Here is a 24,246-nt window from a genome sequence, read left to right on the forward strand (position 1 = left end):
TGCTGCAGTGGTTCTGAGAAGAGAGAAACAGAAATGAAACAGAATCGGCATCCCCATCCCATCCCATGAAATGGTGTCATTCTGAACTACGTAACGTCATGTTCCATGTTGTTGAGACTTGAACAATGCTTCTCGTCCGTTCTAGCAGCCTGATACACTGAGAATAGAACAGTCTATAGTGATGCATGTCTTTAGATGTTGTACACGTGAAATTGCGTCATTCTTCCAGCAGTCCATCTCCTTCCTAGGGTACCGCATTTCCACCTCAGGGGCGGAGATGGAGAGTGACCTTGTTTCAACCGTGCGTAATTGGCCGACTCCCACCACGGTAAAGGAGGTGTAGCGGTTTCTAGGGTTTATCTGTGGAGGTTTATCTGTGGATTTGGCCAGGTAGCAACTCTCATTACCTCACTGCAGAAAAGGGTACGTTTGCAGTGGTTGGCTGAGGCGGACAGGGCTTTTGGTCACCTAAGGGCTCTGTTTACCTCGGCTCCCGTGCTGGCCCATCCGGATCCCTCTTTGGCGTTCACAGTGGAGGTGGACGAGTCCGAGGCTGGTATAGGAGCCGTGCTTTCTCAGCGCTCGGGCACGCCACCGAAGCTCCGCCCCTGTGCCTTCTTCTCGAGGAAGCTCAGCCCGGCAGAGCGAAACTATGATGTGGGGTACCGGGAGTTGTTGGCTGTTGTCAAGGCGTTAAAGGCATGTAGACATTGGCTTGAGGGGGTTAAACACCCTTTTCAAATCTGGACGGACCACCACACCATGGAGACTGAATCCTCGTCAGGCAAGGTGGGCCATGTTTTCACCCTTTCCTACAGACCAGGTTCCCAGAATGTGAAGGCAGAGGCACTGTCCCGGCTGTATGACACAGAGGAGCGGCCCATGGATCCTACCCCCATACTCCTGGCCTCCTGCCTGGTGGCGCCGGTAGTATGGGATCTGGACGCGGACATTGAACAGGCGTTACGTGCATAGCCCGCTCCCCTCCAGTGTCCCACTGGGCGTCTGTACATTCTGTCTGCTCTCCGTGACCGGTTGATCTACTGGGCCCACACGTCACCCTCCACTGGTCATCCAGTCATCGGTCAGACGGTGCGCTGTTTGAGTGGGAAGTACTGGTGGCCTACCTTGACCAATGACGTGAGGGTTTATGTTTCCTCCTGCTCGGTGTGCACCCAGTGTAAGGCTCCTAGGCACCTGCCCAGAGGTAAGCTACACCCCTTACCCGTTCCACAACAGCCATGGTCGCACCTATCGGTCGATTTCATCACCAATCTCCCCTCACAGGGAAACACCACAATCCTGGTCGTTGTGGATCGTTTCTCTAAGTCCTGCCATCTCCTCCCTCTGCCCAGTCTCCCTACGACCCTACAGACTGCGGAGGCCTTGTTAAGCGTCAGTTGGAGTGGTGGAATCGCGCTCTCCGGAGGGCTGAATCACGCTTCACCAGGCCTATTCGCTCAACATCAGTCGCCAATCTCACTAATGCTGTTGTGGTTGAATGGAAGCAAGTCTCTGCAGAAATGTTCCAGCATTTAGTGGAAATCCTTCCCAGAAGATTGGAGGCTGTTATAGCAGCAAAGGGGGGAACAATTCCATATTAATGCCCATGATTTTGGAATGAAATGTTCTGTGAGCAGGTGTCCACATACTTTTGTTCATGTTGTGTATATGCACTGAGTGTACAAAACATTAAGGACACCTTCCTAATAATGAGTTGCACCCCCCACGTTTGCCCTCAGAACAGCCTCAATTTGTCAGGGCATGGACTTACAAGGTGCCGAAAGCATTCCACAGGGATGCTGGCACATGTTGACTCCAATGCTTCCCACAGTTGTCCTTTGGGTGGTGGACCATTCTTGATACACACAGCGCTTGATGGGTGGCTACTTTGAAGAATCTCAAATATTAAATATATTTTGATTTGTTTAACACTTTTTTGGTTACTACATGATTCCATATGTGTTAGTCTTCACTATTATTCTACAATGTAAAACTAGTACAAATAAAGAAAAACCCTGGAATGAGTAAGTGTGTCTTTTGAATGGTACTGTATATAGTGTATAATGTGTATATGTATGGTGTATTATACAGGGCACATTTGAAAAAGAGACCTAGTTCTCAATATGTACTCCATGTTAAAATAAAGGTTAAATAAAATAAACAAACGTTATTTGGGTATGAGTATGATAAAAGGTACCTCTCCATGGGATCTCCATTCTCCCTTCTAACCCTCTATGTCCCCAAAGAGAGACACCTACCTTGGAAGGTCAGTGAACAGTTAGGGGGTCAAGAGCCACGCCATGTTGGAGACCATAGCACTCATTCTATATGACATCCCATTCTCACTAAACAATGATGTATTATATTCTCTAACTACTAGTTGGACAAAATGGTGGACTGTTATTCTTCGAAGAACAAAAGTCTTTAAAGCATCAATAATCTCACTGCTTGGTCTGAATTTGTTAACTATGAGATGTATTATTATCAATCATCGAACATTCCAGAATGTTCCATCTCTGTGTTCTGGAATGGAATGCCCTCGCTGACTGAATTACCCTCCACACTCCAAACATTCATGTTATGTCATATTGTGTCTGTGTGTTTTAGAAATGACAATGAATAATATTTAATGTAACTGGTTGTGTGTCGGATATTATTATTTTTTTACCTTTATTTAACTAGGCATGTCAGTTTAGAACAAATTCTTATTTTCAATGACAGCCTAGGAACAGTGGGTTAACTGCCTTGTCAGGGGTAGAACGTCAGATTTTTATCTTGTCAGCTCAGGGATTCGATCTTTCAACCTCTCGGTTACTTGTCCAATGCTCTAACCACTAGGCTACCTGCCGCCTATTGCTCTTTCTGAAAGTGTCTGTATATTTTGTGCATTCATGATGATGGTGATGAAGGTGAATTAACCACTATTGCTCTCCAAACCAATGTACATGTCTTATTTGTAGTTACTGTATGTACTGTACAGTAGAAGAGGTGTGATTTTGAAAGCTTTCCATTTTGTCTCCATTGAAGATAATGTTATGACAAGGTAAAACAATGACAATGAAGTTTATTCATTAAAGTCACACTTCACACACCAGCTTAAAACAACAACATTTGATAAAAGCGATAAGAAACCTTGCGTCAAGCAGAACTCTTTCCTGGACATAAAAACAAAAAAATATACCAAACTTATACTACGTGTATCATCTAATAGTACCATGTGAAGTAAAACAATATAATAGAAGCAGATATAATGACGTTCTGGTTCTAAGCTTCATACAGCATATAGTCTCACAAGTCTGGTGATTGTTTCAGAAATACAACATACAAACATATATAGTTATATAGAATACAACTGGACCTTGAGGTTGTCTACTTCAGAAATATAACATACAAACATATATAGTTATATAGAATACAACTGGACCTTGAGGTTGCCTACTTCAGAAATATAACATACAATCATATATAGTTATATAGAATACAACTGGACCTTGAGGTTGTCTACTTCAGAAATATAACATACAAACATATATAGTTATATAGAATACAACTGGACCTTGAGGTTGTCTACTTCAGAAATATAACATACAAACATATATAGTTATATAGAATACAACTGGACCTTGAGGTTGTCTACTTCAGAAATATAACATACAAACATATATAGTTATATAGAATACAACTGGACCTTGAGGTTGTCTACTTCAGAAATATAACATACAAACATATATAGTTATATAGAATACAACTGGACCTTGAGGTTGTCTACTTCAGAAATATAACATACAAACATATATAGTTATATAGAATACAACTGGACCTTGAGGTTGTCTACTTCAGAAATATAACATACAAACATATATAGTTATATAGAATACAACTGGACCTTGAGGTTGTCTACTTCAGAAATATAACATACAAACATATATAGTTATATAGAATACAACTGGACCTTGAGGTTGTCTACTTCAGAAATATAACATACAAACATATATAGTTATATAGAATACAACTGGACCTTGAGGTTGTCTACTTCAGAAATATAACATACAAACATATATAGTTATATAGAATACAACTGGACCTTGAGGTTGTCTACTTCAGAAATATAACATACAAACATATATAGTTATATAGAATACAACTGGACCTTGAGGTTGTCTACTACAGAAATATAACATACAATCATATATAGTTATATAGAATACAACTGGACCTTGAGGTTGTCTACTTCAGAAATACAACATACAAACATATATAGTTATATAGAATACAACTGGACCTTGAGGTTGTCTACTTCAGAAATACAACATACAAACATATATAGTTATATAAAATACAACTGGACCTTGAGGTTGTCTACTTCAGAAATATAACATACAAACATATATAGTTATATAGAATACAACTGGACCTTGAGGTTGCCTACTTCAGAAATACAACATTTTGGGAAAAAGATACTGTAATCAGAAATGTTTACAATTTTTAAAAAAATGTTAAGGTCCTACTTATTCATCATAGTTTAAAAGGCAAAACTGACCCTAGATCCGAACTCCTACTCTAAGTGTGAATAGAGTAGTTCTGTGTGGGCCAGTTTGTACAGCATGGTGCATTGGTCAATTCCTGCTTGACAATTCCTGACCATAGAGAGCCCTTGGTTCTCTATGGTGTTGTAGGTCAGGGCATGACTAGGTGGTGTTCTAGTCTTTTAATGTATATGTTGGTGCTCTTAGTATGGTTCCAAATTAGAGGCAGCTGATGTTCGTTGTCTCTAATTGGGGATCATACTTAAGGGTTCCCTGTTTCCACCTGCTTTGTGGGATATTGTTTTGTGTGAGTGCATTCAGCACCACGTAGTTCACAGTCGTTGTATGTTTCTTGTTTTTGGTTTAAGTTTCACTGCAAATAAATATGTGGAACCCAACTCACGCTGTTCCTTGGTCCGTCCATTTTAACGAGCGTGACACTGCTGGGAGTACACATACCATACATGTATTTGAACATGACTGTAATGACTGAGTGAATTTGGATAAAAGTGTCTGCTGGATGGAAAATATTATTACATACTATTATAAACTGGGTGGTTTGGGTCCTAGATGCTGATTGGCTGAAACAGCATTTCAGAAGTGTATACTGTATATCAGACAATATACCACGGGTATGATGCAAAAATACTTGTTTACTGTTCAATTTATGTTGGTAACCAGTTTATAATAGCAATAAGGTACCTCAGGGGATTGCAGTATATGGTCAATATACCACGGCATATTCACTCAAGAACAGCCCTTAGCCGTGGTACAGTATATTGTCCATATACCACAAACCCCTGAAGTTTGTTATTGCTATTATAAACTTAAGCAATAAGGACTGAGGAGGTGTGGTATATGGCCAATATACCATGGCTAAGGGCTGTTCTTATGCACAACGCAACACTGAGTACTTGGATACAGCCCTTAGCCGTGGTATATTGGCCACATACCACAAACCCCCGATACAAGGTTTTATTTATATTTATATTTATACAAGGTTTTTGTCAAACTTGTTGTGTTCATGTCTTCTTGTTTCTGGGTTTGTTGTGTTCAGGTCTTCTTGGTTCTGGTTTTGTTGTGTTCAGTTCTTCCTGGTTCTGGGTTTGTGGTTCTGGGCCTTTGTGTTCATGTCTTCTTGGTTCTGGGTTTGTTGTGTTCAGGTCTTCTTGTTTCTGGGTTTGTTGTGTTCAGGTCTTATTGGTTCTGGTTTTGTTGTGTTCAGTTCTTCCTGGTTCTGGGTTTGTGGTTCTGGGCCTTTGTGTTCATGTCTTCTTGGTTCTGGGTTTGTTGTGTTCAGGTCTTCTTGGTTCTGGTTTTGTTGTGTTCAGTTCTTCCTGGTTCTGGGTTTGTGGTTCTGGGCCTTTGTGTTCAGGTCTTCTTGGTTCTGGGTTTGTTGTGTTCAGGTATTCTTGGTTCTGGGTTTGTTGTGTTCAGGTCTTCTTGGTTCTGGGATTGTTGTGTTCAGTTCTTCCTGGTTCTGGGTTTGTGGTTCTGGGCCTTTGTGTTCAGGTCTTCTTGGTTCTGGGTTTGTTATGTTCAAGTCTTCTTGGTTCTGGGTTTGTTGACTGTACTGTAGATCTCAGAGGCATCCACCTCAGCTGCTTGTGCTGCTGCTGGTCTGAGGAGAGAGAAACAGAAATGAAACAAAGGAACCCTATACCCTTTATAGTGCACTACGTTTGATCAGGGCCTATAGGGCTCAGTCAAAAGTAGTGCACTAAATAGTGAATAGAGTGCCATTTGGAACTCATCACTCCCTCATTATAGTCATGTCATGGTAATTGTCTTGAGATGTCCATTGTTGGGTTGGTAGATAAAGGAAATTACATCACTAGTAGTCACTAGGGGTCAACTGTTTTGCGTATTGATGACATCCCCTACAATAAGCAGCAGCATATGAATGACCTTAATGCAGAATATGGTCACAGGGGGGCAGCAGTGAGGTGGTTACATTTCACAACAGCTTATTGCAAATCCTGGTCCTGTTTCTGTTGTTGAGGCATGAATTACCTTAATGCAGATTATGCATTATTGATGACATCATCATTGTCTACTCCTCCAATGAGCACATGTCCGTAACTACATATGAGGACACCTGATGTTTGTTTTGAAAATAATAATAATAGCCTAATACATATACTGTACACAATAAAGAAAATGTATTATGAATAAATGAAAATTAAGAAATGAACATCTAAATATTGCTCCCAGTGTTGTTCAAAGCTTATTTTCTTGATCTGACTAATCACTCCTGCCTCTTTGTGAACGAGAGGAATCATTAACTGTGGTTCGTTCGTTTTGTTTGCCTGCTTCCCCTGGATCTTCCTCCCTGATTTGCTTTTCAGCAGCATATTCACCATTCTCTCAAATATCTAATTCCCCTTCTCGCTGAACAGGCCGAGGGAGACGTGAAACTAAATACCCCAACTAGCAGATAGCCCTGCTGACAATCTGTTTGCGAGATGCCGAACAAAAGGGATTTTTTTTGTCTATCTCTCAACTCCTGTCGCTTCTACAGACATCCACCAAACAAAAACATCACTCTCGGAGAATGAGTGCACAAACTGGTCCCTCATAGACATCTCAGTCAGGTCGGGGGCATAGCTGCCAGCAGACATTTCTATTGCAATAACATTGAAGGGGTCTGGTTAAAATTACTTACACGGAACCCAAACCGGCTTTGCGCCATCGTGCGCTATCGTGCATACATTTTTTTTCTCCACCTACACCAAACGCGATCACGACACGCAGGTTAAAATATCAAAACAAATGACAATAATTTGGGGACAGGTCGAAAAGCATTAAACGTGTATGGCAATTTGGCTAGTGAGCTTCCCGTTCGCTACCAAATTGTCCTATTTAGCTAGCTTGCTGTTGCTAGATAATTTGTCCTGGGATATAAACATTGAGTTGTTATTTTACCTGAAATGCACAAGGTCCTCTACTCCGACAATTAATCCACACATAAACGGCCAACTGAATCATTTCTAGTCATCTCTCCTCCTTCCAGGCCTTTTCATCTGTGAACTTATATGGTGATCGCATCTAAACTTTCATAGTATTACCACGAAGACCGGCAAAAAAGTTGTCTTTCAATCACCCACGTGGGTATAACCAATGAGATGGCACGTGGGTACCTGCTTCTATAAACCAATGAGCAGATGCTCCTTGGCGTGCGGGAGCAGTGTGGGTGCTATAATTTAATAACATGAATTTCTACATTTATTTTGTGACGCTCGCGCACACGACGTGTCCGGTCTGGTCAGCATGTTAGCCAGCTAGAAGGACGTGTCCGGTCTGGTCAGCATGTTAGCCAGCTAGAAGGACGTGTCCGGTCTGGTCAGCATGTTAGCCAGCTAGAAGGACGTGTCCGGTCTGGTCAGCATGTTAGCCAGCTAGAAGGACGTGTCCGGTCTGGTCAGCATGTTAGCCAGCTAGAAGGACGTGTCCGGTCTGGTCAGCATGTTAGCCAGCTAGAAGGACGTGTCCGGTCTGGTCAGCATGTTAGCCAGCTAGAAGGACGTGTCCGGTATGGTCAGCATGTTAGCCAGCTAGAAGGATGTAGTAAGACGCTTACTTTAAAAGGAGCCTACCTCAGCAGGAGCAAACCATACACTACTAAGTCCTTTACAGAGAACAGGCTACTGAGACAGACAGTGATGTGGGGCTCAGTGGAGAGGCTGAGGCAGGCTGCAATGCAGGTAGAAGTAGAGGAGACCGAGAGAGAGAGGAAGCAAGCAGAGAGAGAGGTTTTTACAGTGGTTCCCAAACTTGGGGTCAGGGCCCAATGTGGGGTCCCCTGTGAAAATCTGTACTAATCTAATCAAACACTTTAGGAACATAAAAAAAATACATGTTTCAATATAAACGTCTCCACAGGGATCTTCCCTATAGTTCTACATTATAATACTATCAACATGTAAACAATACAGTTCTAAAAATGTCACATGTTTTTATTTATTCTCTGATTAGTGTGTCACTGTGAATCATTTCCATATTTCCTCCCTTTCAGGTGTATAACATTACAACTGAATAGCTAATAGGTTATGTGTTTGTAGATGGACTGAGGTGAATTAAAGCAGCCAAGGTGATAATGGACTGAGGTGAGTTAACCCTCAGCAGCCAAGGTGATAATGGGACTGAGGTGAGATAACCCTCAGCAGCCAAGGTGATAATGGACTGAGGTGAGATAACCCTCAGCAGCCAAGGTGATAATGAACTGAGGTGAGATAACCCCCATCAGCCAATGGCTGGGGTCATTTTTGCTTTTTTTCTGTTTTCCAAAGACCATTTAAAAGTGTTTTAATTGTGTAGAAATGCAGTAAATGAGATTCAACTTTCCATCCCCCATCCAGATTTGGATGTAAACAAACTTCTCCTTTAATGCTATGTGTTCACAATGTTCTAGTATTGACTCCATGTTGCTGTAATGGCAGAATATGCTCACTGGGTGGCAGAACAGGGGAGGTTGAATTTCACAGCAGCGTATTGGTCATCTTGGTCCTGTTTCTGTGGTTGATGCAGCTGGACGGTGGAGTACAGAGGCACTTCCTGGTTTTTGGAGTGAGAGAAGTGGACGCTGGCGTAGTGAACATCATCCTGGTCGTATGTGGACTCTGTCTGTGCTGCAGTAGGGGTCATGGCCATGTTTGAGACATTGTCATACACTGGACTAGTGTCTCCCTGATGGAAAGAAAGAACAGACAACATGAGGAGTGGAAATGTTCCACAAAGAATACACAGTCATCACAGTCACCTTCTGATTCCAACAGACTCACCTGTCCATCATCTGCTGTGTCTCTTGTGTTGGAGGTGGATGTGGAGTTCTTCTTCCTGTTTTGTAAATGAATGAATGTATGAAGATATCAATCAATCAATTAATAAATTAAGTTACTATTATTTATTTTTATTTAACCTTTATTTAACTAGGCAAGTCAGTTAAGAACAAATTCAAATTTACAATGACTAAAGTGAAATTATATTAAAAAAATATGGCATCTCACTCACCTGAACCACATGAGTCCAGAGAGACAGAGGATGAGAACCAGAACAACAACAATGATTCCTACAGCTGCAGTCAGAACTGATATTTGTTTCCCTGTAATAAAATATGGATGATATGAGTACATGTCATGCTCTTATAATCTAAAATTGAACCCATTATAGAATATCAACACAATACGTGTAAATACTTTGGGTTCTTATAAAACTTGTGACATCATAAGACAACACATAATTATAAACCAAAGTGTAATCAGTCAAAACACAATGATTAAGATCAGCTTGAAACCTGTCAATTTGTATTGAAGATGTAACTTTACCTGCTACAATGATCATCAGAGCTGTAGAGTTCATAGATCCTCTTCTATTCTGGGCCTCACAGTAATATTCTCCTCTGTCCTCAGAGATGATGTTAGTGATGCTGTAACTCTGTCCTGATGCTTTTGGTGAGGCTAAGTTTGGGCCGTCTGGTGGACAATATGTAACAACAGTGTATTAAATAGTGTTTTACTTGTTATTGAAATATGAATTTAAATGTGATCCTCTGATTAAAGATGAAGTTAGGTGAACTTACACTGAACGTCCACAGACACAGAAGAAGAGTTGAGACGTCCATATTTATTCCCAGTCTCACAGTAATATTCTCCTCTGTCCTCAGAGATGATGTTAGTGATGCTGTAACTCTGTCCTGATGCTTTTGGTGAGGTTACGTTCTTCTTGTACCAGGTGTAACTCTGCACAGGTGGGTTGGCATCACTGCTGCAGGTCAGAGTCACTGAACTGCCCTCCACTATTTCACCAGAGGGACTGACTGAAACTGAGGTGTTCTTTGGGCCATCTGGTGTTGAAGATGACAGAACAAATAAGAACTCATATACCATGTAAGTAAGCAAGAGATTATGTAAATTAGTATAGATTAGTATATTACACTGACATGTAGAACCATGTATTACAGAGATTATGTAAAATTGTATAGATTAGTATATTACACTGACATGTAGAACAATGTATTACAGAGATGATGTAAATTAGCAGAGATTAGTATATTACACTGACTGTAGAACCATGTATTAGAGAGATGATGTAAATTAGTAGAGATTAGTATATTACACTGACATGTAGAACCATGTATTAGAGAGATGATGTAAATTAGTAGAGATTAGTATATTACACTGACATGTAGAACCATGTATTACACAGATGATGTAAATTAGTATAGATTAGTATATTACACTGACATGTAGAACCATGTATTACAGAGATGATGTAAATTAGTAGAGATTAGTATATTACACTGACATGTAGAACCATGTATTAGAGCGATGATGTAAATTAGTAGAGATTAGTATATTACACTGACATGTAGAACCATATATTACAGAGATGATATCAATGACTTTCACTGTAGATATATCAACACCCCATGTACTCACATCTGACAGTGAGAGTCTCTTCTGGAGAGAGGATTCTCTCTAAGCCTTCTACAGCACAGGAGTAGTTCCCTGCATCCTCACTGCTGACTGGGTCTAGGATCAGGCTGTTATAACTGGTGACTGGGTCTAGGATCAGGCTGTTATAACTGGTGATTGGGTTGGTCAGACTTTGTCCGTTCTTGTACCAGATGTAGTTGGGGTTGAGACCGACTGTACATTGGGTTCTACATCTCAGTGTGACTCTCTCCCCCTCTGACACAGACGTAGGATCCATCTCCAACAGGATATCTAAGAGGAAACATCAGTCATATTTGACTCCAGACATGCTTGTCATGTGATTAGACTTGTCCTATTACAGTAATAACTGTAGGTGAAGTATTACCTGTGACAGTCAACATCACACCAGGAAGGACAGAAAATCTCCCCTCATCTGTTGTTATTAATCTGAATTTGTATTCAGCCGAGTCCTTCTCTGTCAGGTGTGTTATTGTCATGGTGTGGTGGTTCTCTCTATTGTACTCCACACGACCTGCATACTCTGGATATGACCTGACATCTACAGGGTCTTTCTGTGTAAACCAGAATGAACCTTGTTCTATATAACTAGTGGGATGAGTGTAAGAGCAGGATATGTCCACTGTGGAGCCCTTCAAGACACAGATTCTCCTCTTGGTGTAAGTCACCCTCCAGCAGTTGTGACCCTGAACACCTGAAAATACATGAAATAGTTTTGTTCAGATATACCTTGAAGTTAGAAAGTTGCCTTACTTTGTTATAAAGAAAGGTTAGCTACAAATTATCCCAATAGAATCCAGACTCACACACTGCAGGAGAGCGGAGATCCTCATGGCCTTTAACAGCACAGGAGTAACTCTCTGTTTCAGAACTCCAGACAGAGTGTTGTTGGGAAGTGAGCCAAGCAAGACACTGTCCGTTCCTGTCCCAGATGTAGGTGGGGTTGTCAGTCAGAGTACAGGTGGTGCTACAGGTCAGTGTCCTCTTCCCTGCCTTTGTGTCAGGAGTCACCTTCACCTGCAGGTCTGAATGAGAGCATATAAAAACACACTTTCTGGTTTCCTTCTGTAGTTGACAAAATGACTCTACCAGACTTAAAGATAACACAGTCAAACCTGTGGGATATATGGCAGTGCAAGGCAGGTCCACGGATGGTATCAAGGAACAGATGCTTATACTGGTGTAGGTCACACTCAAGCAGTTCAGAGAAGAAGTATCTGGAACAAATGATGAAGCACATGATGATGATGATGATGATGATCATGACAGTGATGGTGAAGAAGGTGATGGTATTAGCTTATTTGTATGATTCTCAGTATGACTAACATGTTAGATAGTAATGAGCTATAGTTACTTATAAATCAGTAATCTGAATTGACTGAAAATATCAAGTCTGTTTACCATAAGAGAGGAAATCTCTGGAGGTAAAACTCTGGAGGTAACTCACCCACTGTGACTTCAGGAGAGCTAAGTTTGTCATGGCCTCTTAAGGCACAGGAGTAGTTGTCAGAACCTCCTCTACTGACTGAGTATTGATACTCGGGAGAGGAGTCAGAAAATAGCTCTTCTCCATTCTTGTACCAGATGTAGGTGGGGTTGGGGTTGTCAGTCAGAGTACAGGTGGTGCTACACGTCAGTATAACCCATGATCCTTCTGTCACTGTGCCAGGAGTCACCTTCACCTGCAGGTCTGAATGAAGAGAGAATAACAACATAAAAAAACAAACCTCATCATTTCAACCTACTACAACTAGACATAAAGTAGTGACAGTATATCATAATGTTATGTAAGTGTAGTATTACCAGTATATCATAATGTTCTGTAAGTGTAGTATTACCAGTATATCATCATGTTCTGGAAGTGTAGTATTACCAGTATGTCATAATGTTCTGTAAGTGTAGTATTACCAGTATATCATAATGTTCTGTAAGTGTAGTATTACCAGTATATCATCATGTTCTGTAAGTGTAGTATAACCAGTATATCATAACATTCTGTAAGTGTAGTATTACCAGTATATCATCATGTTCTGTAAGTGTAGTATTACCAGTATATCATAATGTTCTGTAAGTGTAGTATTACCAGTATATCATAATGTTCTGGAAGTGTAGTATTACCAGTATATCATCATGTTCTGTAAGTGTAGTATTACCAGTATATCATAATGTTATGTAAGTGTAGTATTACCAGTATATCATAATGTTCTGTAAGTGTAGTATTACCAGTATATCATAATGTTCTGTAAGTGTAGTATTAACAGTATATCATAATGTTCTGTAAGTGTAGTATTACCAGTATATCATAATGTTCTGTAAGTGTAGTATTACCAGTATATCATAATGTTCTGTAAGTGTAGTATTACCAGTATATCATCATGTTCTGTAAGTGTAGTATTACCAGTATATCATCATGTTCTGTAAGTGTAGTATTACCTGTGACAGTCAGAGTTGTTCCTGGGAAACTATGACCCCATTCAATGCTGTATGTTTTAAAAGTGAAGCGATACTCAGCTGAGTCCTCCTCTCTCAGATCTGTGATTCTCAGGGTGAAGGGACCTCTGTATGTTCCAGTGTACTCCACACGACCTGCATACCCTGGGTCAGTGGTTAGGTCTTCAGGGGTCGACTTATCACTTCTAAACCAGAATGTTGATGTGATGTAATCATAACCAACATAAGTACAGGATATGTCCACTGTTGACCCCTTCAAGACACAGATTCTCCTCTTGGTGTAATTCACTCTGCTGCAGCTCTGACCCTGAACACCTGAAACACAGTGACATAACAAGAGGTCAATTGGATTGTGTTCTCTGTTCTTTCTAGAGATGCTCAAAGCTCTCAAGTTCTCATAGTGAAACCAACACACAGTATAATGTATTAAATGAACACTCACACACTGCAGGAGAGTGAAGGTCCTCATGGCCTTTTACAGCACAGGAATAACTGGCATCATAGTCATTGGAGACTGAGTATTTGTACTGGGGGGAGGTGCTCTCATCTCGATGTTGTCCGTTCTTGTACCAGATGTAGGTGGGGTTGTCAGTCAGAGTACAGGTGGTGCTACAGGTCAGTGTCTTATCCTGATGTCCACCAGTCACCTTCACCTGAAGACCTGGAGAAAAAACAATATCACTGTAAATCCCTTTATCACTGATTTATCATTCTAATACAAAGATGGAAGAAATCCTATGTTATACAGACAGAAACACAAACCAAGACAATTTTCCTGAACTAAATGGAATTCAACAGTTTAACTATATTGAATGTAACTAACTGTACCTGTGACAGACAGAGTGACTCCAGGACTTCCAGAATATTTCCCTCCTTCTTGATCTGTTAATAATCTGAACCTGTATGTAGCTGAGTCTCTCTCTCTCAGGTCTGTGATTCTCAGGGTACAGTCTTTCTTCTTAACCCCATGATACTCCAGACGACCTGCATACTCTGGGTCCTGACCTAGATCTTCAGGTTCTATACCAGCCTCCATTTTAGTGAACCAGAAGGTTGTTGTGACTTTACCTCTGGGATATGTATAAGAACAGGTCAGCTCCACTGTTGACCCCTTCAAGGTACAGATACTCTGAGTGGTGTATGTAACACTCCAGCCATCCTGACCCAGTACCACTGAAACACAGTTAGACATCACAATGGTATCAGAATTAGGACAAGGTATTCTGGCTCACACTGAAGGTAGGGTTTGTCCACACTTTGTTGCCATATTGGAAACCACAGATAGTCATCACTCAGTGAGGTGTGAAACACAACTATTTAAAATGAAGTGGAGATGCCTAACAGAACACAAGCAAATGTAATACACATGTCTGTAGATTGACAAACATATAAGTTATGAATGAGACCATACCTGTCACAGACCAGAGAAGGACCACCAACACACTTCCTGCTGTTCTCAAGGCCATTGTTGCATCTCCCACTCTGCAGTCTTAGAAACATAAACAACAACTCACTCTATAGCTGGTGAATAACTCCACCTGATACATAGAAGTATAAACTGTAAATGGGGGTACAGGGCCTCATTACTGAAAATGAACCAGGCTCATATTGTGTTGTGTTGTATTGTGCTAAATGGTTGTCTATGTGAATACTGTCTGTCTGTAAGTCTACTGCACTATGTATGTTTGTAATGTGTGTGATGTGTTGCATGTCTGTCTACGTCTGTCTACTTAAACTGACATGATGCAAAAATAAATTCCTAATATATACAGTAGTCATCATCATCATTGTAAACAACAACAACAACAACAATCACTTATTGAACTGTAAACACATATTTCTACATTGATTGTTCTGAAGCTGTTTTATTCTCAGAACCCCATATATAGAAGGATAAATGTTCAAACCTCTACAGTCCATCAATCTGTACAGCAGCCTAAAGACTGACCACCAGGTTCAATGACAGCACCTATCCTCAAGCTGTGAGGCTAAACAGCCAGTGACTAAAGACTGACCACCAGGTTCAATGATAGCACCTATCCCCAAGCTGTGAGGCTAAACAGCCAGTGACTAAAGACTGACCACCAGGTTCAATGATAGCACCTATCCCCAAGCTGTGAGGCTAAACAGCCAGTGACTAAAGACTGACCACCAGGTTCAATGATAGCACCTATCCTCAAGCTGTGAGGCTAAACAGCCAGTGACTTTCACTCTCTCACTCTCTTTCTCTCTCTCACACACACACACACACACACACACACACACACACACACACACACAAATGATACATTACCCTCAAGTATTTGACTTATGACTAAAAACAAATAACCAAAAACTATATTTCAAGATATTGTCAAGAGTACTTACAGAGTGAAGTGAAGAGGAGAGGTCTTGTACAGTGAGTCAACTGTCTGGTAAGTGAAAGTGAGTGAAAACAAGAAGTAAGAGTTGAAACCTTATAAAAGCGGTCGGAACACAAGTAGTACACAAGTGGTACTGAAGGTTCCAGTGTTCTAGACTAGAGCTCCTCCTACTGGCATCTCAACATTACTGCACCATCCTAATAATAATGCCCTCAATAATGTTGGGCTAATAACAACATCCCAAACTGACAATACATCAGGTAGAATGGTGAAACACAACACTGACTACTTGACAAAGTCACATTTAATCACAAACAACTGAAGTCTGTAGTACTACAACATACCACATTCATATTATGTTACACTGTTGACCCTTGTGTACAGTACTGGTAGTAGCATTAGTTAGCAGAGGAATCAGTATCATCATCACCATAGTCTGCTGTATTGACTGCTGCTGTCCATATACTGTATAGTCTAATGTAGCCTGATATCCATGTATAGTCTAATGTAGCCTGTTATCTATACATATTCTAATGTAGCCTGTTATTCATATATAGTCTAATGTAGCCTGTTATCATATATAGTCTAATGTAGCCTGTTATCTATACATATTCTATTGTAGCCTGTTATCTATACATATTCTAATGTAGCCTGTTATCTATAAATATTCTTATGTAGCCTGTTGTCCATATAGAGTCTAATGTAGCCTTTTATCCATATATATTTTGATGTAGCCTGTTATCTGTATATAGTCTAATATAGCCTGTTATCCATATATAGTCTAATGTAGCATGTTATCCATATATAGTTTAATGTTGTGGTGAAATCCTGCACAGAGCCTTCACCGTGCGCTGCCACTTTAAGAGCACATCAGCAGTCAGGAAGGAGGAAATAAAGCTCTTCTGGCTCTCTATGTGGAGCTGTTGGTTGGACCACAGTGTGTGCAACTCTGCAGAAGTCCTGTTTATTTTCAGCCACAATGGAATTTTATGAATGCCCATCCATTTGGTCCACCGTTTGTAAAAACTGGCCATTTCATCAACTTAATTAGTCCTGATTCCTGTGACTAATCAATGTAGCTAATTATTAAGCTCTGAATATCAGCCACCCAACTTTATCAGGAGGAGTTATCCTGAGCCTATTTGCAATGTGTTTACACAGCAACAAATCCAGAAATACTTAATTTTTCGCTATGATCAGCCTTGTGCAGTGAAGGATACAAACTTGAAACCACTGATCATGACAATTTAGCCCCCGGGATGAATCTCCTGGACAGCAGTGACTAGCCTGGTTATCCAGACCATATTGTCTATTTTACTTTGACCTGTCCTGTTAGGTTCTGAATGAAAGATGAAAAGAGGTGATTTATAGACATCTTTGTTTGGGCCAAATGAAAGCTGGTCCAGACCGGGCAAAATCTCAAACAAACACAGACGTCTATGATTGGTTCAGATTTGGTCCGGACCAGACCAAAAACCAACGTCCGTGAACGTGGAAATCAGGGCCGGTCTGGAATGCACAAAAACACCATCCAAAAGGTGTCAGTGTTGGACGGTGCTTACTGAGGTAAGTACTGTGTTGTCTGAAATGTAATTTTAGGAATGCCCATCTATGTTGTAGGTCTACCATTTGTAAAACAGGCCGTTGTATCAACTTAATTAGTCCTGATTCATGTGACTAATCAATTTGGCTAATTATTAAGCTCTGAATATCAGCCACCCAACTCATACTCCTAAACACAACCCACCATCACTGTCTCATGTTAATACTACTCCTAAACACAACCCACCATCACTGTGTCTCATGTTAATACTACTCCTAAACACAACCCTCCATCACTGTCTCATGTTAATACTACTCCTAAACACAACCCACCATCACTGTGTCTCATGTTAATACTACTCCTAAACACAACCCACCATCACTGTGTCTCATGTTAATACTACTCCTAAACACAACCCACCATCACTGTGTCTCATGTTAATACTACTCCTAAACACAACCCACCATCACTGTGTCTCATGTTAATACTACTCCTAAACACAACCCAAAATCACTGTGTCTCATGATAATTCTACTCCTAAACACAACCCACCATCACTGTGTCTCTTGTTAATACTACTCCTAAACACAACCCACCATCACTGTGTCTCATGTTAATACTACTCCTAAACACAGTCCACCATCACTGTGTCTCTTGTTAATACTACTCCTAAACACAACCCACCATCACTGTGTATCATGTTACTACTACTCCTAAACACAACCCTCCATCACTCTGTCTCATGTTAACACTACTCCTAAACACAACCCACCATCACTGTGTATCATGTTACTACTACTCCTAAACACAACCCACCATCACTGTGTCTCATGTTAATACTACTCCTAAACACAACCCACCATCACTGTGTCTCATGTTAATACTACTCCTAAACACAAACCAATATCACTGTGTCTATACTACTCCTAAAGCTCTTATGAACTATTCATTCAATCACTCATAACTCTTACTTTAGGCCATTTTCAAAATGTCTCCACAACAATCTGTTGCTCTGAGAGCTCTTAAAATAGCATGCACAAGTCTTTATGTGAAACCACATGTACAACGTACATCCAAACTTTTGTAGCAGACAATAAAGCTCAGTACTTATCATGTGCCAAAAATGTTAGTCGTGATTCTATATCCCACAATCTGATTAATATGTAAAAATACATTTACACACACACACGCACACGCACACGCACACACACACTCGCACTCGCACACGTACACACACACACACACACACACACGCACACACATGCACGCACGCACACACACACACTCACACACACTCACGCACGTACACACACGCACTCGCACTCGCACACGTACACACACACGCACACGTATGCACGCACGCACGCACACACACACACTCACACACACACTCACACACACGTACACACACACACACTCACACACACGTACACACACACACGTACACACACACACACACACATACACACGTACACACACGTACACACACACTCACACACACGTACACACACGTACACACACACACACACACACACGTACACACACACACACACACACACACACACACACACACACACACACACACACACACAGTTATCATTGACCCTGTTATACTATGACAGTGAACATGACCCTATTGAATGGAGATCTGGGTATTACTGGTATACTCTACTGATCATGTTTTAAACATGTAAATGAATAAACTGAACTAAACACATGAAACCACAGTCCAGGGTCAGTATTCACAAAGTGTATCAGAGTAGGAGAGCTGATCTGGGATCAGTTTAGCCTTTTAGATCATAATTATATGGACCATCTGAGACACTTTATGAATACAGGCCCTGATGTAACAATCAAAACACAGTTCAATATAGTTAGTTAGCTGACATTTAGCTATCAACATTAGCTAGCTAGAAACAACAGACAACAGTGAGCTGTCATTATGCCAAGGCCAAGGCAAGCTGCTCTGTATTTCCACTGTGTTCTTGTGTGAAAGAGATGTCTTCAGCTCACTGATCTTCAGAACAACAGACCCAAAGTGAACCCTGACATCCATATAACTAAGTCTGTCTTTCTGTCTGGGATTATTGTGTCCTACTGTATCTGAGTGATGCGTGTTTTTTGAAAATGACAATGATTCATCTTTCATGTAGTTGTTTATTGCTGCATCATTGTTATTTTATTGTGTGATTTATTTAGTTTTTTATTTTAATTTTTTAATTTAAAAAATCTAAATGTTCTTACATAAAAACAACTGCATTGTTGCTTAAGGGCTTGTCAGTAACCATTTCACAGTATGGTCCACCTGTTGTATTAAGGCGCATGTGACTAATACAATTTGATTTGTTTTGTGTGTCTAGCTGCTGGACATTGCTCCCTCTGACACTGGGTTTCTGAACCTCTAAAAAGTCTGAGCCGTTTGGGGGGGGGGGGGGGGGGGGGGGCTACTAGCTGACATATGGAATTGATTTAAGGTGGTCATACCATGGATCACTTAGCTATTTGATTTTGAATTATAGTACCCCTTTAGGTAAAAAAGGAGAAGGACTAATGTTTGTGAGAGCAGGCAGGTGACTGCAATATAGTCTGCCGGGAACATGCCCCATATTCAATTGTAATTCAATTAAATAATAGCATTTATTTATCCCCTGTTGGGGCAATTACTAGGCACCATTTGGCATCAGGCTGGCAGTGAGTCTCTGTTGGATGAATTTGGTTCCAATGTGTTCATTAACCAATTCAATGAAAACACTCTGTCCGTTTTATAAGAATTTGTAGGGTTCTTCTTTACATAAAATAGACAGAGACCAGTCATCAACATTAACCAATAGCGTTTATTCTCGAGAGCTCTGGTCATAATACCATGTACATTGGTTTATATACCTCACATTTCATCATAAATGTCCCTCCTCCTCTCAGATACAATGACAATATAGTTCACAAGCCTTCTCACATTGTCTGCCACCTGTTAAATAATCTGCTACAAGCCAAAGGTCTCTCCCCTTCCTGGGTGGGGACAGAATGTATGGTTTGTCCTCTGAGGAAAGGGAGGGTTCTCTCCATCCAGTGGTCTTGGTACCTGATAACCAGCCTGTGGACAGCAGGACAAACAGCAGCAGCAGCCAAAGTATTTAGAATGGAACCAATAGCAAAGTCCCAAAAGTACAATGGAACCAAAAGCATTGTCCCAAAAGTAAAATGCAGCCAATAGATTAGTCTCAAAAGTACAAGAAAAGGATCACTCATTATTTGTAAAACCAGAGAGTCATTCTGATGTAATATCTTTGGTGAAACGTAGCTAAACCTCACAATAAATCAATATTAGATGTACAGTATGTACAGTGCCTTGCGAAAGTATTCGGCCCCCTTGAACTTTGCGACCTTTTGCCACATTTCAGGCTTCAAACATAAAGATATAAAACTGTATTTTTTTGTGAAGAATCAACAACAAGTGGGACACAATCATGAAGTGGAACAACATTTATTGGATATTTCAAACTTTTTTAACAAATCAAAAACTGAAAAATTGGGCGTGCAAAATTATTCAGCCCCCTTAAGTTAATACTTTGTAGCGCCACCTTTTGCTGCGATTACAGCTGTAAGTCGCTTGGGGTATGTCTCTATCAGTTTTGCACATCGAGAGACTGAAATGTTTTCCCATTCCTCCTTGCAAAACAGCTCGAGCTCAGTGAGGTTGGATGGAGAGCATTTGTGAACAGCAGTTTTCAGTTCTTTCCACAGATTCTCGATTGGATTCAGGTCTGGACTTTGACTTGGCCATTCTAACACCTGGATATGTTTATTTTTGAACCATTCCATTGTAGATTTTGCTTTATGTTTTGGATCATTGTCTTGTTGGAAGACAAATATCCGTCCCAGTCTCAGGTCTTTTGCAGACTCCATCAGGTTTCCATCATTCTTCCAGAATGGTCCTGTATTTGGATCCATCCATCTTCCCATCAATTTTAACCATCTTCCCTGTCCCTGCTGAAGAAAAGCAGGCCCAAACCATGATGCTGCCACCACCATGTTTGACAGTGGGGATGGTGTGTTCAGGGTGATGAGCTGTGTTGCTTTTACGCCAAACATAACGTTTTGCATTGTTGCCAAATCAAATCAAAATCAAATCAAAATGTATTTATATAGCCCTTCGTACATCAGCTGATATCTCAAAGTGCTGTACAGAAACCCAGCCTAAAACCCCAAACAGCAAGCAATGCAGGTGTAGAAGCACGGCCAAAAAGTTCCATTTTGGTTTCATCTGACCAGAGCACCTTCTTCTACATGTTTGGTGTGTCTCCCAGGTGGCTTGTGGCAAACTTTAAACAACACTTTTTATGGATATCTTTAAGAAATGGCTTTCTTCTTGCCACTCTTCCATAAAGGCCAGATTTGTGCAATATACGACTGATTGTTGTCCTATGGACAGTCTCTCCCACCTCAGCTGTAGATCTCTGCAGTTCATCCAGAGTGATCATGGGCCTCTTGGCTGCATCTCTGATCAGTCTTCTCCTTGTATGAGCTGAAAGTTTAGAGGGACGGCCAGGTCTTGGTAGATTTGCAGTGGTCTGATACTCCTTCCATTTCAATATTATCGCTTGCACAGTGCTCCTTGGGATGTTTAAAGCTTGGGAAATCTTTTTGTATCCAAATCTGGCTTTAAACTTCTTCACAACAGTATCTCGGAACTGCCTGGTGTGTTCCTTGTTCTTCATGATGCTCTCTGCGCTTTTGACGGACCTCTGAGACTATCACAGTGCAGGTGCATTTATACGGAGACTTGATTACACACAGGTGGATTGTATTTATCATCATTAGTCATTTAGGTCAACATTGGATCATTCAGAGATCCTCACTGAACTTCTGGAGAGAGTTTGCTCCACTGAAAGTAAAGGGGCTGAATAATTTTGCACGCCCAATTTTTCAGTTTTTGACTTGTTAAAAAAGTTTGAAATATCCAATAATTTTCGTTCCACTTCATGATTGTGTCCCACTTGTTGTTGATTCTTCACAAAACAATTACAGTTTTATATCTTTATGTTTGAAGCCTGAAATGTGGCAAAAGGTCGCAAAGTTCAAGGGGGCCGAATACATTCGCAAGGCACTGTATTTCTATATTGTTGCAATACTAGCTGTCTGGGTTCCTGATCACCAGCCTGGTGCTCTCCAGCTCCACCCCCTGGACAGGAAGACAAACCCCTGGCGCAGTCCAAATACATACAATTGAACCAGTAGCATGGTCCCAAAAGTACAATTGAATTAATAGCATTGTCCCAAAGTACGATGAAACCAATAACATTATATTGGGTTTTATTACCGGCTTGTTTTTCATTTCCCGACAGAAAGGAGTTGAATCGTTGTACTTTTCTCTCTGTGTTGGACAATGGTGATACTATTTATGTGCAAGACTCAAGCTCTACACTGAAGGCTCTTGACTCTGTGTGTCATGCAGAGACGTCTAACTCACCATTGTGATCTCTACAGTGCTGTCAGGTGGACATCAGTAGCAACACCCAGGCTCTAACACTGGTACATTCTTATTCAGAAGACCATTTAAGGAAAACTGATATATATATCCTCTCTTCTAGCATGAAATGAGAACACATACATACTCAGATCTCAATCTTGTTTTATGCTAACAGTACCGAAAATTTGAACCAAACATGGAAAAAAGTCCTTTCATTATTCAGCCCCTTGATCTTGGAATGTCTTCCCTTGGACTAGTTCAAAGAACATACAGTGCCTTGCGAAAGTATTCGGCCCCCTTGAACTTTGCGACCTTTTGCCACATTTCAGGCTTCAAACATAAAGATATAAAACTGTATTTTTTTGTGAAGAATCAACAACAAGTGGGACACAATCATGAAGTGGAACGACATTTATTGGATATTTCAAACTTTTTAACAAATCAAAAACTGAAAAAATGGACATGCAAAATTATTCAGCCCCCTTAAGTTAATACTTTGTAGCGTCACCTTTTGCTGCGATTACAGCTGTAAGTCGCTCGGGGTATGTCTCTATCAGTTTTGCACATCGAGAGACTGAATTTTTTTCCCATTCCTCCTTGCAAAACAGCTCGAGCTCTGTGAGGTTGGATGGAGAGCATTTGTGAACAGCAGTTTTCAGTTCTTTCCACAGATTCTCGATTGGATTCAGGTCTGGACTTTGACTTGGCCATTCTAACTCCTGGATATGTTTATTTTTGAACCATTCCATTGTAGATTTTGCTTTATGTTTTGGATCATTGTCTTGTTGGAAGACAAATCTCCGTCCCAGTCTCAGGTCTTTTGCAGACTCCATCAGGTTTTCTTCCAGAATGGTCCTGTATTTGGCTCCATCCATCTTCCCATCAATTTGAACCATCTTCCCTGTCCCTGCTGAAGAAAAGCAGGCCCAAACCATGATGCTGCCACCACCATGGTTGACAGTGGGGATGGTGTGTTCAGCTGTGTTGCTTTTACGCCAAACATAACATTTTGCATTGTTGCCAAAAGTTCAATTTTGGTTTCATCTGACCAGAGCACCTTCTTCCACATGTTTGGTGTGTCTCCCAGGTGGCTTGTGGCAAACTTTAAACAACACTTTTTATGGATATCTTTAAGAAATGGCTTTCTTCTTGCCACTCTTCCATAAAGGCCAGATTTGTGCCTCCCACCTCAGCTGTAGATCTCTGCAGTTCATCCAGAGTGATCATGGGCCTCTTGGCTGCATCTCTGATCAGTCTTCTCCTTGTATGAGCTGAAAGTTTAGAGGGACGGCCAGGTCTTGGTAGATTTGCAGTGGTCTGATACTCCTTCCATTTCAATATTATCGCTTGCACAGTGCTCCTTGGGATGTTTAAAGCTTGGGAAATCTTTTTGTATCCAAATCTGGCTTTAAACTTCTTCACAACAGTATCTCGGAACTGC

General features: G+C 40.8%; 1 protein-coding gene across 4 annotated transcripts in view; it reads right to left on the bottom strand.

Annotated features, from left to right (window-relative positions):
• Window positions 1–5,542: 5,542 nt before the first annotated feature.
• Window positions 5,543–24,246, bottom strand: part of LOC118938174 — a 53,164-nt gene continuing 34,460 nt past the window's right edge. Inside the window, exons 1-15 of one of the 4 annotated variants that reach the window (XM_036940075.1) lie at window positions 14,844–15,129; window positions 14,261–14,605; window positions 13,875–14,093; window positions 13,415–13,747; window positions 12,429–12,671; window positions 12,097–12,198; window positions 11,788–12,006; window positions 11,349–11,675; window positions 10,967–11,254; window positions 10,108–10,371; window positions 9,854–10,000; window positions 9,540–9,630; window positions 9,311–9,365; window positions 8,980–9,215; window positions 5,543–6,150 (exon numbers count right to left, since the gene is read on the bottom strand). In XM_036940075.1, the coding sequence (XP_036795970.1) occupies window positions 6,069–6,150; window positions 8,980–9,215; window positions 9,311–9,365; window positions 9,540–9,630; window positions 9,854–10,000; window positions 10,108–10,371; window positions 10,967–11,254; window positions 11,349–11,675; window positions 11,788–12,006; window positions 12,097–12,198; window positions 12,429–12,671; window positions 13,415–13,747; window positions 13,875–14,093; window positions 14,261–14,605; window positions 14,844–14,898 (3,006 nt within the window). In that variant the 5' untranslated portion in view covers window positions 14,899–15,129 and the 3' untranslated portion in view covers window positions 5,543–6,068. Of the gene's footprint in view, window positions 6,151–8,979; window positions 9,216–9,310; window positions 9,366–9,539; window positions 9,631–9,853; window positions 10,001–10,107; window positions 10,372–10,966; window positions 11,255–11,348; window positions 11,676–11,787; window positions 12,007–12,096; window positions 12,199–12,428; window positions 12,672–13,414; window positions 13,748–13,874; window positions 14,094–14,260; window positions 14,606–14,843; window positions 15,130–24,246 lie in introns of those variants that run through there. The other 3 variants (XM_036940074.1, XM_036940077.1, XM_036940076.1) reach the window with 3 other exon arrangements.

The sequence above is a fragment of the Oncorhynchus mykiss genome, chromosome 13, assembly GCF_013265735.2.
Source record: "Oncorhynchus mykiss isolate Arlee chromosome 13, USDA_OmykA_1.1, whole genome shotgun sequence".
Classification (NCBI taxonomy): domain Eukaryota; kingdom Metazoa; phylum Chordata; class Actinopteri; order Salmoniformes; family Salmonidae; genus Oncorhynchus; species Oncorhynchus mykiss.